Here is a 20,094-nt window from a genome sequence, read left to right as displayed (position 1 = left end):
CATGTGAATTTGGAGGGGGGAAAGGTTTCTCAACTCAACTACACAATTTTGTACCATAGATCTTTAACAGATTTATTAAGGAATGACTCTTTATCTTTATTCATTGACACCTACTTTGCATCACCACTGTCGAGCATCACTTTTTTTTACCATTCAGAATGTGACAGGTACCAACCCACTTTTTCCACGTTTCAAATGTTCCAAGAAAATCTAAAATTGAAGTGATCAATGTCACGCTGTTTCCATTTGATTCATGAGCTCGTTAAATTCTGATAACTGAACGATTTCCGTCGTCGCTTGTTCAATTACCAACTACTTGATTAACCGACCGTTTCTCACGACACAGATACAAAAGTTGCATAAAGAAATTAATTAACTTAATAAAGAAAAAAGAAGTAAAAAAAGAGTACAAGACCAGTCAAATCCACGTTAAACCACAACATTTTAATAAACAGATTGGTCCTGACATGACACATTTTCCCGTCCATGAAAGGAATCTGGAATGATAGTTGTCTCTGCACTGAACTCTTATTACCTTTTTTTTTTTTTTTTTTTTTTTTTTTAGGAACGCACTGTGTATAGTTTAATTTGCTTCAGTAGTTAACATAAATATGATATTGTCATTTTCTATACCGTTGATTTTGAGATGTAATAAAGCACTATTTTATCCTGGTATATATGTATGTCTACCTTCATTCTATGCCAACTGATTATGAGTTCGACATAATTTCAATAGAGAAAGAAATTGTATGCACATTGGGGAAAACTCTATTTTACATGTCACATTGAACCCCTGCAAAGATAACTCGGATGTTTCTTTGAATGCATTATCATTTGTAGCAGACCAAATAAACCGGATTTTGTAATCTGGTCTATCCGTGAATCTGAAACCACAATGGACCGAAAATACATAGCGAGAGACATTGTAGATAATTAGAATTGTTAAAACCACAACTTTCGGTGATCGGTACCCTATCTAGAAACAATATGAACTCACGGTATTTCATCAGTAACAATTACACAGGGATCAATAAACAAGGTCTTACGATAGTTCTTATTCATTCCCAAAGACCTGTAATTACATTCTTCACAATCATAATGTGCATACCAACAAAACCACGGTGAACAAACTGAACTTGGTCATACTAATCAAACTTTGCCTATTATTGACAGAACACTTCTTTTCTGCGCTGAATTTGTTCTTTTTCTTCGATAAGCATAATACACATTACGTGACACAATGGCGATAGGGACGATTTTGTAGTGTCAAAGAATTGAATTTTACGTCATGATGTCAGAAAAAATGGAAATCCGATACACAATACTTTCAGAGTACACTTTTCTGCTAAATCATAGAAATGAGATAGTCATGACCGAGTTGAGCAAGATAGAGCTTCCGAGAACTGGAGAGGGGGGGGGGGGGGACCCCAGAATGACCCTTCAAAAAAATTGATATTTACACATAATGATAACGTCATAACTTTCCATCATCAGTCTTTGGCATTGCCGAACACAGTTCAAAATCAGGTAGATCTCTTCCTGTACTTGTTCACATCAATAGCCTTGTCCTGCCAAGAAACCTTGCCAATTGTGGCATAGTAGTCTCTGAGATAGTCTCTCTGGGCTCTAGCACTTCTGGTTCCAACATTTCCTCCAACAACTTGCAAAGAGGCAAGTGTGTCTTCGGACCTCCAGCTTCCATCTGTCCACTGGTAATGGTCTGCATCAGTCTCTTCTCTGTCAGCTCTTCTGGCGATCTTCTGTGGTGTTCTAGCGGCTAACAAGTTGTGGAGACAGCAGCAAGCCAGCACAATCGTTTCCACATTTTCAGGCTTCTGGAGCATTGTGGTTAACAGGCATCTGAATCTGTGTGCTAATATGCCAAATGTATTTTCAACTATTCGCCTTGCTCTTGAGAGACGATAGTTGAACAATCTCTCAGGCTTCGTCATGTTCCTGGTGGCATAGGGCTTCATCATCCAGTCTTTGAGGCCAAAAGCGTCATCCCCCACAAAGAAAAAGGGGATTGGATGATCATCGTCAGGCAGGGGTTCTGGTGGAGGTAGGGCTGCTGCTCCCTCTTCCAAAGCTGAGTACAGCTCACTATCTTTGAAGATTCCAGCGTCTGAGCAGCTGCCATTGGAACCAACATCCAAATACATGAATTTGTACTGGGAATCCACAACTGCCAACATTACAATAGAGAAATAGCCCTTAAACTTATGGTAGGCGGATCCTGAGTGAGACGGAGCCTGGATAGCCACATGTTTGCCGTCAATGGCTCCCAGCGTGTGGTGGAAGTTCCACCTGTCGGAGAAGCCCTGGGCAACTTCCTTCCACTCTTCCTCAGTTGTAGGAAGCTTGATGCATTCTTCATGAAGTTCCTCATAGATGGCCTGGCAGACCTCTGGCACAATGGTCGAAATGGTGTTGGGTGCAACACGAAACCCGTAGGACAGGGACTTATAACTATCACCACTGGCTATGTATCTCAATGCAATGGCCAACTTCAGACCAGGCTCAAGAGCTCGTCTTAGGTTTGTGTCCTTCTTCTGGATGCGGGGGGTTAACCTCTCAACAAGCTCCTGAAACAGGCCAGGATCCACTCTGAGAAAGTTCTTAAAGCTCTTTACATCTCCATCATGCAACTTCTGCAAGAGCTTTTCGTATTGGCCAAAGTCTGTCCTCTGCAGCAACCACTCTCTGACCCAAACGGTCTTTCTTTTTTTCTTTCTTTCTTTTTTTTCTTCATCTTCTCTTTTTCTCTTTTGCTGCACGATAGCTGTAGCTGCAGCAGCTAGGCAAAGAAGCTCTTCAAGGATAGCCGCACGTTGAGCTTCTTCTTGGCAGAAATTCATTTCCATGCTTTTGAAATCCATCTTGAGCGGTGGTCACAAGAGATCTGGATGCAGTGGAAGGCTGTACGCTCGTTTTATGGGTCTGACTATGCATAATCGCCTGGTAATTTTCCAGGTCCCAAAACATTCGCAATTGTCGCAAGGGATTTGCAAACAGTTGCTAACATTTGCAAAACTGTCGCTAACATTTGCAAAACTGTCGTTAACATTCGCTAACATTCGCTAATATTCGCCACCTGTGTTTCGCAAACACTTTCGCAAACGTTCGCTAAAGTGTTGCTAATTGTCGCTAAACATCGCTAAAAGTCGCTAACTGTCGCTAATGGCAGAAGCGAACCTTGATTTTTCGCAAACGTTCGCCAGAAAAGTTGGCGAATCTCAAATTCGCTACGTTCGCAAACGTTCGCCGCTCACGGATATTTTGTAGGGGAGGGTTGGGGTGGAGGGTATGGGGTGGGACAGATTAAGTGAAAAATCGAGGCGAGTACCCGGCCCTCATCAACGTTTTCTTTCCTTTCTTTCAGCACTGATCGTTTAAGTACTTTAAAGGCATTCGATGCCATTAGTTGCCCGCCGGAAGCTCGGGTCAGTTTTACTAATGTATGTTGGCGTGACGGTACGACATTCACATCATAGTACAATTATATTCATATTCAGCGGTCATCACCAGCCTGATTGTTAGGCGACATCCAAGGCTACTTCTCATAAGCATTAATTTTCATCAGCTCGTGGAGTTGGTACGGTCAACATTTCCTTTGTAAAGAGGCAGTCCGTGTAACTTTTTAGATAAAACATGAAGGTGAAGAGGGATTTGCATTGTGTTGCTGTTGTTATCACTTATCAACTTGGAAGAAGAAGAAGAAGAAGACTAAGAAGAATCTCAAAATAGAATTCTGATCTTTACTAAACGTGCATCAAGAGAATAATGTCAATTGAGATTTGGCTGTAATATGATTGTACATCTCATTAATATGAATTGTAGTAAGTCGTTATAAAAATGAGTGACATCATAGTTCTCCATTTCACCTTCTCAAATGTTTTCCATCAATGAAACATTAAAAAAAAAACATACAATCAAATAAAACGGTATTACACACTAAAACATTGAAAGCAAGCGATCAAGATTAGGTGTTTCATATCGCTGACTGCGTAGTAAAATATAAACTGTTCCGTTGATCAAAGTCTAAACAGTGCTAAAGCATATAAATGACGGTTCATTGAAATGACATATAACCTATTACCACTATCATTTTGTAGAATTTAACGATTGTATATCTCTTTCTACTCCTCCTTCCATTCATGTCCACACAGGACATTCTTCGATAAACAGCTGAATATGCAATTTTCTCTTAAACCATAGTTCATTGACAGGAGGGATTTCCTCTAAAGCCTACTCAGCGCTCCTACCCTTCATGTCGCATACCCGAGCCAGGTATCGAGAAAAAAAATCCACTGAGCGGTTTAGAGCTATTAAACGAGAAGTGAGACTGACGGACGGACGGACAAACAACCCGATGATATACAAGATGTAACGCCTCAGGCACCAGTGGGGATGGATGCATTAAAAACGTACATTTCTCATGCTCACGCCAAGTTCCAAAATAATCTACACCAAAAAAAAAAAAAAAAAAAAAAAAAAAAAAAAAAGAGCTCCATGCTTACTTGCGCCCCGTGCTTACGTCGGGAAACAAAATTAATAACCTTGATAAAGTTAACGATATTGATATTTCTAATGGCACCAGAAATTGATTAGATTAGTTTTATACATGCATGCTCCTATTCCCTATGATCATCTAATAACTCTATCATTTTGTCTATAAGTTAACGAGGAAAAAAAAAGAATGGCCTCCATAGTCGGCGTTCATTGAAAAGCGACTATGCGACAATTTAATATACTATACACACTCACAGTAAGTGGCTCTTAATATTTCTCGCCCCCTTTGGTGGTTTTAATGTGAATATCATCAGCTGAAGTCTTGTAATCACACTAGGGAAAAGGTAATGGCTTCGCTTAGTGTTTTTGCTCGACAATGGACGAGCAGTATGATGATGATGATGATGATGATAATAATAATAATAATAATAATAATAATAATAATAATAATAATAATAATAATAATAATCATAATCATAATAATAATGATAATAATAATAATAATAATAATAATAATAATAATGATAATAATAATAATAATAATAATAATAATAATAATAATAATAATAATAATAAGGTCTTATTTACCCAGGGTAACCTCTTCACTGTTGCCACTGCTCTACCAGAGGGTAGAGAAGGACAGCTTCTCATTTGCAGCATCAAGAGAGCTATTTGTTTTATAAACAGGGAAAAGTTACAAGATGGTGTTTACCCAATATACAACATGACATTTACATACCAATTTAAATGGGCATTAAGATGTGCCGATAAGCTATCATTCGAATAGGTGTAACTTCTTATTTTCATTTGTTCCCCTTTTCTACGCTCACATTCATTGGGCAGTTCTTTTTCTTTGTAGGTATCTTCCCTCAGTGTATTTAGCAAAGTGACTTTTACTTTCGAAATGATCGCTCGTAGAAGTGGCCTTAAAAGGGGGACAAGAGGTTGCCAATCACGAAGACTTTTACAGTACATTGTCTCAAATCATAGTAAATGCACTCGCAACAGTTTAATGAATGGCAAATCTGAAGCTCCATTATGTGGTTGCACCTCTGCTGATGTTGTTACTGCAGGAAAATTACCTATTCAAATCAAACGTCTACATACAATAGCAAAACAAACCTATCAATATTGAGAATTGATATGGGATTCAAGTGTTTGGATGTCCGTCAGTGTATGAATTCTATTGCATCATATCTGATATTTTCTTGCCTTCAAACAAAGTTTCTCCTCATTACGAATTCTGATCTCTTTTCAATTGAAAACAAATTGTTTTTCTTCCGTTCTTCTATACGACAGCTCAATCTTCGAAGGTTGAAAACTCTAAATTAGTTTTTGTCATTAGAGTAATTTTCATTTGCCCAAGCAGCGGATCACTGATTCTTCAAGGAAGAGTATTATCCAATTAATTTTCTACTTAGCCATTGTCTTTTCACACCACCAATTTTTACCGAGTTGAATGTTATATGTTTCAGTTTGAAAAATTTTGTTCATGCTTGAAATACCTAACCCATCTAAAATATGAGATGTGCAACGTTTTGCAGTACCTGTTAATCATCCAATCCACTTTTATGACGCCAATTAAGTTTCGCAAAGCAATTATGTAATCAGGGTCCTACGAATAGAGGACGGGAAAATGTGTAATACAACGTGTATATGAAATAGGATTCGGCCATCCATTACATCCTGTTACAGACCTCCAGACGTTGGTGGTGTGCGTTCTGCATAACTTCGCAGGTTTAATGACATAGCACACCAATCGCTCTAAAGCACTTAGTTGTTTTGAATTTGTGTCTTGTGAGCGGACGGTTGTTTCATCCTCTCCCTCGCATGATTTTCTTCCTGGGAAGTACAGAGGATAACGGCTTCTTGGTCTTCGCACATTTTAAAGGGCATGTTTTGTTCTGTTTAGGGAGTGTACCTGTAAGCTGCGATCTGTGGAATAGTGGATGACATAATATAAGTGCGTACATAGGGTGGATGATATAAATATCCTTGGTGGTTGATTTCAGGTGAAAGCGCAAAATAGAGAGATTCGATCAGGACCAGGGCATCAAAAATCAGGAAATTTCTGCCTTCCACCACAGTATATCATTCTTAAGCGACGGACCAAGCTCCTTGTGTTTGCGGAGTGTATTTGAAGCTCCTTAGACCGACATAATAATTATATTATACACAAAGTGGTTTGCGTGCGTTCCAGTGATAGATGCTTCCAAATTCTTTCACGGGCTGAAAATGGTTGGACAAGCTAAAGACGAAAGCGTAAGTCATAACAGAAGGTTGTACGTTGTTGATGTTGTTGTTGCTGATGATGCTATCGTTGTTGTTTTGTTTGGTTTTTCTTCATCAAAACTTGATGGTAGTAATCAAAGTTCAAGCAGCAACTTGCGATAGCAAGAAAATCCTAGAGGAGGGATACGGCATCTAAAAAGGATAAATCGTACTTTAAGCATAATGAAAGATAAGCAGAGAAATTCGTGAAATATGTTGTAATTTCCTTAAATGCGTCAAGTAAGCAGACCTTTCTCGTTTGGCTGCTCAAGTTTTTGGTTATCATTTATATTGCCGATGATTCTATATGTTTAAGAATGGCATTATTACCTTCTTATTAATAGAGATGATTCCTATGTTATATTGCTAATGTCTTTTTAATTTGTAAGGCATCTTACTGTTGGTTAAAAGTGACTAAAATGTGTCGTTGCGACTATGTTCAATAAACAGTGATATTGACGCATGTGATTTATAATTTTGATGAAGCAATACTATCTTCCAGAATGAATAATATACAGGAATATGGGGGCATTTTTTTTTCTTTTAAGATTTGCAGACGTTTTCGTGCAGACCTGTCTCATTTGGCTCCTCAAGTTTTTGGTTATCTATTATATGGGCGATGATTACATATGTTTTAAAAAGATGGTTGTAATTGCTAATGTTTTTTTTTTAAACAGTTTTCAAAGCATCTTATTTTTGGTTCAATTCCTGCAATTTGTTACCCAAAATGTATCGTTCTAACGATGATACTGGCAATATTTACTACAATGACATCAATTCATTTGTATTGGTATCTCCAACGTGTTAGAGCGTTCATGAAAGTTTACATATTTTTCTCCCCTGTTTTGTGCGTATTCGTCTTTATTTCCAACATGATTAATGCATCGTATATTGAGACTGAGTACTCTCCTCCCCCCCCCCCCAAAAAAAAAAAGAGAGAGAGAGAGAAAAAAAAGAAAAATGCATGTTGCATCCATTGTAAGGCAGGCATCTGGAGTTTATGAGTCTATGGCCATGCTAAGATATTCTTTAAAATGCTGTAACAAGTTTGAATCATGTACTTTATGATTGTTGTTTTGTGATGTTGGTCTTGCGTGATCTTGCAGAAGACAATTCTATATTCTACCATTCTTGCACAGTTACTAAATGAATCAAGACATTATAAGAAAAGAGTTTGTGTGTAATATTATAGTTATGTAGGGACTAATTCAAAATGGAATTCTTTGCTTATGGCTGAAATCGATTACATTTGTGCTCCACGTATACTCACCAGCCTTTTATCAACTCTGTTGCAACTCTGTTGCATTAAATTCCCACATTTCTACGACATGCATGGGCTTAGTCACGTGGGTAAGCAATAGGGGCAGTAAAATCACGATTCACGATGCCATTACTGGATTACTACATTTCTGCTACTTTGCAGATTGCTTTTCGTCACGGAAATGGCAGTGTCTGGGCTAAAGGTATAATATTTCTGGTGATGCTCATTGGTAAGAAAATAGCTAATTTTTCTACTGAACCGTTGATGATTAGAGAAATATTCTACATGTTCTACATGAAAACATATCCTATGATAATATGCTAGGAACACACGCACACAAGGGTATTATATGTATACATAATATATTATATATATATATATATATATATATATATATATATATATATATATGAAGAGTTTGTTCGCAAAAACCGAGAAGTCCATTTTTGAAGATTTTGAAGTACGGTCTCTGTCATAAAGTACAGAATAATACCTTTTAAATCATATATTGGTCACTACATATAAAGGTATATTTTTGAAGTTATGGTAAAAAGAAGCAAAAAATTTCTTATTATTCTCTTTATTTTTCTTGACCTTTAATCGAAAATATCTCCAATTTGGCAAATATGGACTTATCGGTCCCGGTTCGAGCCGTAGAGGCCCGTATTGACCCGTATCAAACGTATAAAAGTCCACTTTAAAATCCTTAAAGGGACTGTACAGTACTGGTTGAGGTGGGGATTCACGATTTTAAACATTCCTAAGTGAGATAATGAAAAGCCTCTTATGAAATATGAAAGAGCATGTAATTTTAAGAAGGATTCAACGTTTATTTGATGAAAATTGGTTTTCAAATGGCTGAGATATCCAAAAAAGTGCTAGTAATAAAAGGCGACATGCCACAACTTTATTAGGATCTCTTTGTTTCACCTTGTTTTTGGATATCTCAGCCATTTCAAAACCGATTTTCATCGAATAAACTTTTGATACCCCTTAGAACTGTATGCTCTTTGACATCTCATAGAGTGGTTTCTGGATAACTGAATCCTTTTCGACCCCTATCGACCCCTATCGACCCGTGTCAACCCAGGATGTAAACCTTGTCGTCATCCGTTGCATTGAAGGCAATGTGGCATACGGCAACGGTCCATACGGTTTTACGCTGCGGGGTCGACGCGAGTCACTGCGGTTCAAACCGGGTCAATTCGGATATCAATACGGAATTGAAATCTGTGAGAAAATTTTGAACATGACCAAAAATTTTTCACCGCCGTATCGCAGCCCCTTAAATCCATCAGGAATTGACACGGTTACGATGCGGGTCAATGCGGGTCTCTACGGCTCGAACCGGGTCGATACGGTTTTAATTCCTTATGGACCCGATACGAAATCCGGCCGTGTGTGACTCTAGCATTACACACAACATTGCTCAGTCACGTGAGACTCGGGACGCGAACCCGGTACCCGGATGTGAAGGTAGACACGCTACCGACTGAGCCATATCCCCGCCCTTGCCTCCAAAGTAGCTGGATTACATACAGGCGCAAGCAGCAACGCCCGGCCACAAAGGGTTTCCCTGTAATCTAATCTCTCTAGGCTTTGCTGCATCTACAAAAACTATTCACATTTGACATAAAAGCACACAAAGATGTTAGTACATCGATCTGCAAGTTATCATTTCCACTGCTATGCAGATGTAAGGTCGATTAAGATTCAGATGTAAGGTTGATTGTGATACTGCATCTTGGTTTCTATTTTCACGTACTCATGAAGAGACGTCCAGAAAACTTCAGGTTCATTAAAAAAAAAAAACGATAAGTGAAAGTTACATTAAAGCTAAGATAAACATTATATCCTATATTGTTATTTCCATTATTATTATTATTATCCTCATTATTATTATTATCAACATTATCAATATTGTTATAATTATTATTATTTTCATTATCATTATTATCATGCATCATCATCATCGTCGTCGTCTTTGTTATCATTATCATTTTCTTGTTTGATTATTTCCTTTTTTTGGTAACTGAATACACCTCTTATATTCCAAACGTCATAAATGACAGCAAGCACGATAGAATCCTTATCCGTCACGTGGTTAGGACCACGCCCCGCTGTCATGATACCAACGACTGATGTCGTCGATCTCGGTATACCTAATCCCTGCAAAAATATTACCGGACCGGGCGGGGTGTCTCTCGAAACGTTCCCGTATGAGATAGCTAACTTCGGCGGGTTTCCTGGAGTAGGGCGCCAAGTGGCATGCTTTCCCCTCCCTGCACAGGGTAAGGAATCAATACTCAAATCATTAATTTGTCCATTCTGAGTTCTCAGGAAAATATCATTCTTAATGACATACATTACTTCTGTTTTCGTAAATTAAAGGGATCGCATAGTTTTGGTAGAGACGTAACTTCAGGTTTCTAACACTTTGGGGTGAAATAATGAGAGACCTCTTATGAAATATGAAATAACATGTAATTCAAGGAGGAATTCAACGTTTATTTGATGAAAATTGGTTTTGAAGTGGCTGAGTTATCCAAAACAGAGCGATCTAATAAAAGATGGGAGCCACCTTTCATTGCGATTGCTTTGTTTTACTTTGTTTTTGGATGTCTCGGTCATTCCAAACCCGATTTTCATCAAATAAACTTTGGATTCCTCTTGGAATGGTATGCTCTTTACTATTTCATAAGTGGTTTCTTGGTATCTTGCAAAAAGTTGAAAGCTCAATCCTCGCCTCCACCAATACCATACCATCCCTTTAACGTTGATTTAAGCTTTTCTTGTTTTAATGATAGTGTTACATGACAACAGTTATATTCTCACATGGTTAAACTACATGGTGCATTTGTGTTACAAAGCATGCGGTTTTAAGACGTTGTTGTAGGCTCATGGTTATATTCGCAGCACTTCAGGGCTCCAAGAACACTTTGAAATATTTAGTTGAAGTTCTTGTTACACATTGCCATATAGAAGTTTTTGTTCGCTATAAGGTCTTCATTATTGAACGTGTTGAAAGTGCACTATTATCTATCTGTCTAAATATTATTATATATACTATTACATATCTAAGTATCATATATATATATATATATATATATATATATATATATATATTCAACATCAAGTAAATAAAATGCATCTCTAGTTTATTTATAACCTATTATGATACTGTGCTTATATTTTCATACAAATATTACCGAATATGTATATTATTTTTATTAACGTGATACGTTTTGTGTATGTATTTAACGAAATGAAAATAAGTGAATGAACATAATATATATATATATATATGAATGAATAATATGAAATAACCATGTATATACATGTTGTATATGCATCAGTAATGCACTACGTACACCATTAAACAATCTGTACATGCCTACAGATACACACACACAACTTTTGTATTTGAAAAACATCTTATTTATGTGCAGGGAGTGATAGTTGAAATATCCCTTCACAAAAGTTAAACTTACATGGATATCCAGCGTTCATCGTTTCTATCTATAGTGAATTAATACACCGGTTATGTTTACATGCATTGTACAAAATACCATTCATATTGAATCTGCTATCAACTAAAAGACTAAATGCACTTTGAAATAATTTTTGAGGTGACTAGATGCCAGAAGCTTTCGATACCATTTGCACGTTTGGTTTTTCCTTTTTGGTCGTAGACGAATGCACGAGCAACCCTTGCGGTCATGGTATCTGCGAGGACGATATCAACGAGTACTCGTGCAACTGCAGCGGGACTGGTTACCAGGGAACCAATTGTGAAATCGGTAGGAGTTTTATATTCACCCCCCCCCCCCCCTTCTCTCCTGATTATTGTTCCGGAATCGTAATATTCCCACTACTGCATATTAAATGTGCAGAATACAGTGTTAAATCACTCCCCTTGTTACGAAATCTTGATTTATTTTTACAGATAGGAAAACAATAGAAATGCCTTTATGTTTGTACTCACGATTTCCACCAGTACAAGCTGTCTTAAAGGGGCATTCCAGACGATTTTAATAATTTCCCATCATGTAGTACATAAATCGACAGCTCCATGTATAGATTTGTGAATTTATTGTGGTCTTTGAACAGGAAACCAATACTCTGTAAATTACAATCTTCAACACTGAAGTGTTGATGACATACAAGTCTCACTTATTTCAGAAATGTAGCAGTGTAATTCCATTACAATACCGCTTGATTGACAGGTTCACCTGTGTAGAATGTATGCATACCTTCTTCTTTTGTTCTGAGCCCCAAGTCATGCATTCTTATGGTGAGGCTGCCATGTCTTCATCCTTGTTCATTGCAATTTGTTATACATTTTGAAAACATTCTTATTCCTCATCCAAATCACTATAAATTCTAAAACTCTCTACTCAGTGTAAGTAAATTATCGTTGTTCAAATAATGTAAATATCTGAAAATCATCCGGAGGTCTCCTTTCAATGATTCTTTTCCCCCTTCTCTTCTCCTTCCCTCGCAATAAGCCAGTTCGGGGCTCCAGTTTGAGCATGAGCAGAAAAAGGTCATTTGTACCGAGAGACAGGTTGGTTTTTAATTTCACTGAAATAAGCATCTGTAATGCTATGATTATTCATGAATAAATGGTGCCTGCCGGTACATCCACCTGACAGCAAGCCTGGTATTTGGCAATGTTAACAAAACAAAAAAAAGTTTGTTAATGTATTCAAAACAGCACAATGAAATAGATGCTTCCCAAAGTGTTGATAGACGAACCATTCTGGTCATTTCATCTACACAGGTTCATTCTTTGTTAGAATACGAGTTCCATAAATTGCTATGTTGGGCAAGCTGCTGCATGATTATGTCGCTTTGAATTGAGTGAAGTGCCTAACCAACTGTGAAAAATGAAAGGTCATTAAGTTATGTACCCATGTGCACATGAGCTATCTCCGAACTGGCTTATCGTCTCATTCTTTCTCTTTCTCGTTCAGTGTCATTCCTCTCTCTTGTCGAATCTTGCAGGACGCCCCGCATTGTTTGTCACGGAGCACACCAATCGTCTAATCATGGCATTCGATCTAAACAGCCTTGAGTTCGAGGAGTTCCTAGCACTGGATGACGTTCCTCTGGCAACTGCCTTCGATAGCGTGGAGATGAAGCTGTACTGGGCCTACCTGTCGGCGGACCGTCGAGTCTGGCGGTGCGATATCGCGACGAAAGATAAAGAGGCAGTCACAAATGGCACGGAATCCTATGGGGGTAACGGCAATCAAATCCAACTTAGCTGCGGCGTGGATTATATGGGAGCATCGAAATATCGAAATATCGGAATATCGGAATATCGGAATACTGGAATATCGGAAAGGAACGGCAATGATTTTTGACAAAGTTTCATTATAACTCGACATGGAAATCTGTCTATGGAATCTGAAAATTTCATTTGTCCCATGACTTTGCAAGTCGTCGTTACTATATCGTTGCCATTAGATTACAATTAAATTTCATATCAATTCGGTTCATTCTCGGTATCGATTGAAATAATCATTCTCACATCGAAGAAAAAATACATTTCAGGGTATAAATACGCAACTTTTCGAGCAGAGAGAATTTTTCTCGTGTTATATAAAGAATTTGTTGATTGTGGTGCAGTCATTTCTTGACACTCGATTCTTTTGGGATTTTTCCAAAGATAGCCAACCATCATTCGCTTCCCACTGTACTGTTTGATAGTTGTACATGTACGAACAGATGACGGACTAATAATTTTCGACTTATTTTTCAGTACCAAAAGCAATGACCCTCACACGGGGGTCAAGGATGATGTACGTCCTCTACGACGGGGTCATCACGCAGGTACCGATTGACATGCCGGGAAGGGAGATCGATATTCACACCCTTGACAACGATACAAGTGGCGGCGCTGGTATTGCAGTTGATGAAAATAAAGGGTACGCTCACCAGATTAATGCATCAATAAGCCAGTTCGGGGTTCCACTGTGAGCATGAGCAGAAAAAGGTCATCTGTACCAGCAGAGCATGTTGGTTTTTAAATTCACTGAGATAAGCATCTGTGATGTAGTGATTATTCAAGTGATACTTATAAGTGATGCTTGCCAGCACATCCACCTGACAGCAAAAGCGGTATATGACAATATCAATAGAAAGAGATTGTTAATACATTCAGTGCAAAATAATGGGATGGATGCTTTCCAAAATGCCAATGGAAGGATCATTCAGGTCACCTAGTCTACGCAAGTTCATCCTTTGTTTGAACATGACTGATGAATTCCATAAATTGTTACGTTGGGCAAGCTATGCCTTCTGTCATTTGAAACTAATGGAGTGCCTAATCGACTGAGAAAGAAGAAAGGTCATTTGTACCCATGTGCCCATGAGCTAACCCCGAACTGGCTTATTTAGATCACCCAGTCATCCATCGTTTCGTTTGGTCATACAGAATTCCTTCCGCGATATAGACATTGTTTTATGTTGGGTTTTTTTCCATCCCTCCATTTATTAGTATTCTTTTGAGTACAATGCCATAGTATTACTATTGAGGTTGTTGTTGTTCTCTTTTTTTTTTTCATTTTCCATCTGAGAAGATGACTTATAGCCCATATTTAATTCAGCTGCTGTACTAGCTGGTCTTCCAAGGGGTCCAGTTGGATGTGAGGCGGGACCACTTCACCGGGTTATGCACCCTGCTCTTTGCAATGAAGTAAAGAATGAAGTGGGATCTTTTACGCGCATGTCCTATCCGAGGGGCAGAGTGTTTTGCCTCTCACTGCAAGGGACTGTATGCATGATTACACACAACATTGCTCAGTGGGATCCGGGAATCGAACCGGGGTCCTTTGGACCTGAAGGCAGACGCGCTACCGACTGAGCCAAATCACCTCGGGCCCTTTCATTGCCTGAAATGCATATGTGGTGCCTATTATGAACAAGATGCATGAATAGAATAAGTCAATTATAGATGAATGAATAAAATGAATAAATTAAATTGAATTTAATTTTGTACTGAATTTATTCTCATATTTCATAAGAAAACCAAATACAATACATATAACTGGACAAAAAAAATCGACAACGAAATTATCATATTACAATGCAAAACATGAAAAAACAACAACAACGTATTGCTACAAAACGAAATGCAGTGATATCAGGCGAGTCAACAATGCAAGGCTATCTGTGCATAGATGACGGAATCAAAGCATTAAGTTTGTTACGAACGAAAGTGTGAAATATGAAGGAACGAACTATGAAGTAATGTCCTTTTCTAATATTCAATGCGTTTCATGTTCATAATGAAAACAATATTATCCATGAAAATAATGACTCTGGATCTTTGCTGATATTCATAATAAACAACAAAACTATAACACGGAAAGAAGAAAAAAGGGTAACTCTATCGTGTTCACTTTGCTTAAAAAGAAGAAAAAATGATATGATTGTTTGAGAGGATGAATTGATTAACTGCAAAACCGTTGCAGGTGACAAGTCACTGTGTTACAAAGAGATTTTCAATTAATAATTTTAAATGTATATCTCTCTGTAATTCTTTTCTTTTTTTAATCTCAGGATCCTTTTCTGGACAGAGGTGAACTCGAGCAGAGTTCACTTAATTTCCCTCAACAGAACTGGTGCCTGTGAGACAATCATCAAAACATAGCATCTACTGCGAAAGGTTTCAATAACACCAGTGAGTTTAGAAAAAAAAAAGAAAGTCTAGTGCTATACATGCATGAAATAGCTCCTAATATACCAATAACCAGGCGTTAGTCACAAACCTAACATTTCAATTTGATTTCATATGATTTTGATGTTAACATTGATTTTTGTATCATATTAAAGTGTTTGCTTCATTATGTGTATTATGACCTCGATGCAAATCAGCATGCCGATCGAGACATCCTGAATAAAGTCATTTTAAATGTCAATGAATGAATAAATAGATGACAGGGAATAAAACATGCACATGTTTGATAGAGAAAATATAGAATATATTATGGTCTTATGGAAGACAAAAACTTAAGATGCAAAAGTGAGAGGTTAAGATTATCACTATTTGTGGCGGTGACACGACATTTGCTCATCATGCAACAATTGCTCCAGTCTTATTTTCTCCAAGTACCTATGGTTAGGGTTAGTGTTGCGATTTTTTTAAAAGATTTTGATATGAGGATTAGAATTAGGGTTAGGGTTATGTTTTTGGTGTGTGCGTGTGTGTGTGTGTGTGTGTGTGTGTGTGTGTGTGTTTGTTTGTTTGTTTATTTAGACATTATGCTTGACTATACCGTGCAAATATTTCTTGGGAGCAATTCTCGCAGCAGCAAGTGTCGTGGAATCATTTGTGGCTGCACGAAAGAGAAAGAAGAGTAGTAGGTATGAAGTGTTTCCATTTAAAAACAGGAGGACAACATTGTCTCAAATAGCGCCATGGTGATAATAGTGGTCCCTAAAAAGAGCTCTTTTCTTGCACACCTAGTCTGGTGTTTCCTGTATCAAGACTCGGGGGCTTTCAAAAGTTCGTATGAGACAGTTTGGGTTGACTGGTCAAGAGAATTATCAAAGAAGATAGTGATGATACAATCATAAGAATATAGAGAAGTGACAGCATATACATTTATGTACAATACTTACGATTCTCTTTGAATTTTTGTCTGTTGCTTTGCTCATAATTCTTTGGAAAATGAAAGAAAAAACTGACTGAGGTTAACAAAATCCCTTTCATGGGAAAATGAAAAAAAAAAAAATTAAAGGCACAGAGTATCAGTTTACATCTAATGGGCGGAGAAGAAAAAAAAAGTAAAGAGGACACATTCAACTAAACAAATGGGGAGTACTTTAGCTTTAATTCTGAACAATGTAGGCCAGGAGACGTCATAACAAAAAGCAGCACATCTCCGAGAGAGTTTCAGTTCTCAGTACTTGTCTTTTCTTCTTTTTCTTTTTTTTTCTTTTTTTTTTTGCAATACATGAAACAAAAAAGCCGTAAGTTCATGTATTTCATAAATGACCAGACCTGGATAGGTCGAGCAATTACGTTGACTTGGGTAAGTTATAAATACAGCGGAACTGGCTTGAAATGGGAAATTCCCATTTTAGGTATAGCCGAGAAAAAAAAAATGGTTACAAGACCTGTTTGTTGCAGATTGGCAATTCAATTTTACCAATTGCTCTTGCAGGAGGTCTACTGCTGATTAGCTCCTACGATCGCCACGGCGAACTCGCGTACATGGACTTCAACAGAATCTTTGATTACGGCGATGGAGGCAGCGATGATGGGCAAGTGCCCCGTATACTCCCCCTGGCCTGCGGGGAAGCGGAAGCTCAAAATCCAGAGATCTTGGGCGTGGCCTCTTTCAATGATACGTTATACTGGATGCAGAATGGAGGTATCTTTGCGATCACAAACTACACTTCTCGGTCAGTGCAGGGGTGCGAATTTTACGCCATCCCTGCACCGCGAGGTAACCGGCAGGAGTTGGGATTGCAGAGAATGGCGATTGGTAAATATTGACCTTTTCATTCAACTAAATTACCAGCACCTAAAGATGGAAATAGTAACATTCAAAGTGTGTGATTGTTACTACATATAGTATATGCTCTTTTGTAAGTCTCAAAATAAATGCGAATGCATGATTTTGATGTTATGAGGGAATCTTTTTAGACGAAGAAGTATACCTGATTCCAATTGTTTACTGTGTTCAAATTTCTCATACGGTATGTGGTGTTTTAGCCGAAAATTAATACATTAGACTAAATATCTGTTAACTTTCTCGTCGGTATAACACGTTGAATAGTTGAATAACACTTGGTCTTGCCTTTCTCTCTCATTCAAAAAAAAAAAAGAAAAAGAAAAAAGTAATATCAGATATGAAATTATAAGCCTGACATAACGAGATCTCCTTGTGATAACATAATCTTATTAGTTGTAATCTGGAACAATATTTCAGAACGAGAATGTTGTTTACAATCATATTGTTCTTAAGAATATAAAGAATCAGGGTAAATCCAGAGCACAATTAGCAATGACAGTGTTGTATGGTTCAACAATAAAAAGCAAAAAGACGTGGTAAAAGTGCATGGAGTTGTTAAACAGGCAGGAAAAAAACCGAAAAAAGAGTTGATCTAAAGAAATTTTGTAAACATTACGTTGTAGATAAAGCCCGATCCATTGTAGCAGATCGTACCCTCCCACTGATCCACGACCAATATAACACGTTGATGAGTGGAAGGAGATTGAAATCAATCAGAGCAGCAAGAGCACCCCTTTACCTGAACTCTTTTGTGCCTTATTCCATCCAGATATTTAATGATTAGCAGAATTTTACACATGTATTGTTTTATTGTATCGTCAAGATTTGGAAATAAATTACCCCTATACCAGTTCAGTGTTTCTAGTTGATTTAGTGCTAGTAGTTGCACTATAGTCCATGCATATCAGATTATCGTACCAAGTGCTTTTTTTTAATACTCGATTATTGATATTGCCGACGTATCAACGTATGTTGAACAATAATTGTTTTCTGTGTTTTGCAATGTTGACAAAAATGCTGTATTTTAAATGGTTAACATGTCATCTGAATGTTGTCTAAGAAAGAAATTGCTGCATATAATATATATACATGTATATATATATATATATATATATATATATATATATATAATGTACATACATATATATCTAGATCATATTGTATTTATATTATATTCATATATGGTAGAAGTGTGTGAACATAAATATTTTTTTTGTATGGACAATATTGATTGATTGATTGATTGATTGATTGATTGATTGATTGATTGATTGATAGATTGATATATGTATATATTTATATACTATGTGCTTGTACAAAAACATCGATTGAATACGTTTAAAGAGTAAAAAGCAAAAGGTTTATGGGCAGGTGCGGTTCCCACCCAGAGTTTCAAAATGTGTCTTGTTAAATTTTATTGGACAAATATGTACAAAAAAAAGTTTGTTTGTTTGTTTGTTTGTTTGGTTGGTTTTTTTTTTGGGGGGGGAAATATTTTACTTAATAGTTCAAGTCATTATATAACTATTAGATATTTATGATAACTCGATGAAAAGGTTTGTCATTACAAACAATGCTTCACCAATCGCTCTACAATGCATATAATCACAGCGGATAGTGCGACATTAGAGACACGTGCAATTGATGTCCATGTCAATCAACAGCAATGATGTAACGGTTGTAATTGGCAATGCTTCAGTGCGAGAATTGTGTCAGTAAGATTTGATAAATTTCTTTACGTTATTATCTTTTTTCCCTGCATGCCTGTTTGGACAAGACTGTATACTACCAGTATAAACCTGCCTTAACTGCACCCATTACGAGCATTTCTGAAAGATCATATCGTTATAATCTCCAGCGGAGACTTGTCCATTAAGTAGCTGCATTGTAAATATTAATAGAAGAATATTGTTTTTTGCGTTGTAAGCCTTTGTCATAGCTGTCACCACTGTGGCTGAAACATTCACTGCTTTCTTTACAGTACAACTGTATACTCTGTTGTACACAACAACCATGTAGGCCTATTTCATTCCTGTGCGTGAAATCAACAAAAATATCTTTATATTCACCATGATTAATCATACCTGATCTGTCAAGCAGTGACAGACAATACCTGTATACCTGTCCTCGAATAAGAGTCAGAATTTCTGCTTACATTTTTTGCAGTTGGTATTAGTTTTCAACAAAAAGAAGTGAATAATTACAATGTAACATGCGTTTTCTCTATACAGAGGAGCACCGTGCATTACTCATACTTACGTATATAATCGATGTATATTACGACTGCTATTACACTATCATTATATAATAAGACTGGGTATTTATCTCATACAGATGAATTTTTCCATAAGAACAAAATTTTGAAATAACATTGTCAGATTTGTTTCATTACAATTTAGGAATATTTATGTATGAATTATCCAAAAATGATCTTCCTGATATTTTTTTTTTTGCATATGTTTAAAAGAAATTATTCTATTCATAATTATCCCACCCGCCGCAACGTGACGATTATCACCT

General features: G+C 37.2%; 1 protein-coding gene across 1 annotated transcript; it reads right to left on the bottom strand.

Moving 5' to 3' along the window:
- Positions 1-1,523: 1,523 nt before the first annotated feature.
- LOC140235900 (putative nuclease HARBI1) lies at positions 1,524-4,272 on the bottom strand. The gene is made up of 2 exons (XM_072315890.1): positions 4,266-4,272; positions 1,524-2,680 (listed from the first exon to the last, which is right to left on the bottom strand). Exons 1-2 carry the CDS (start codon positions 4,270-4,272, stop codon positions 1,524-1,526), a joined length of 1,164 nt encoding a protein of 387 aa, XP_072171991.1.
- Between the last annotated feature and the right edge of the window lie 15,822 nt (positions 4,273-20,094).

Source organism: Diadema setosum, chromosome 12 (genome assembly GCF_964275005.1).
Source record: "Diadema setosum chromosome 12, eeDiaSeto1, whole genome shotgun sequence".
Taxonomy (NCBI): Eukaryota; Metazoa; Echinodermata; class Echinoidea; order Diadematoida; family Diadematidae; genus Diadema; species Diadema setosum.
The sequence above is the reverse complement of the archived record's forward strand: the minus strand, read 5'-3'. Positions and strand labels throughout refer to the sequence as shown.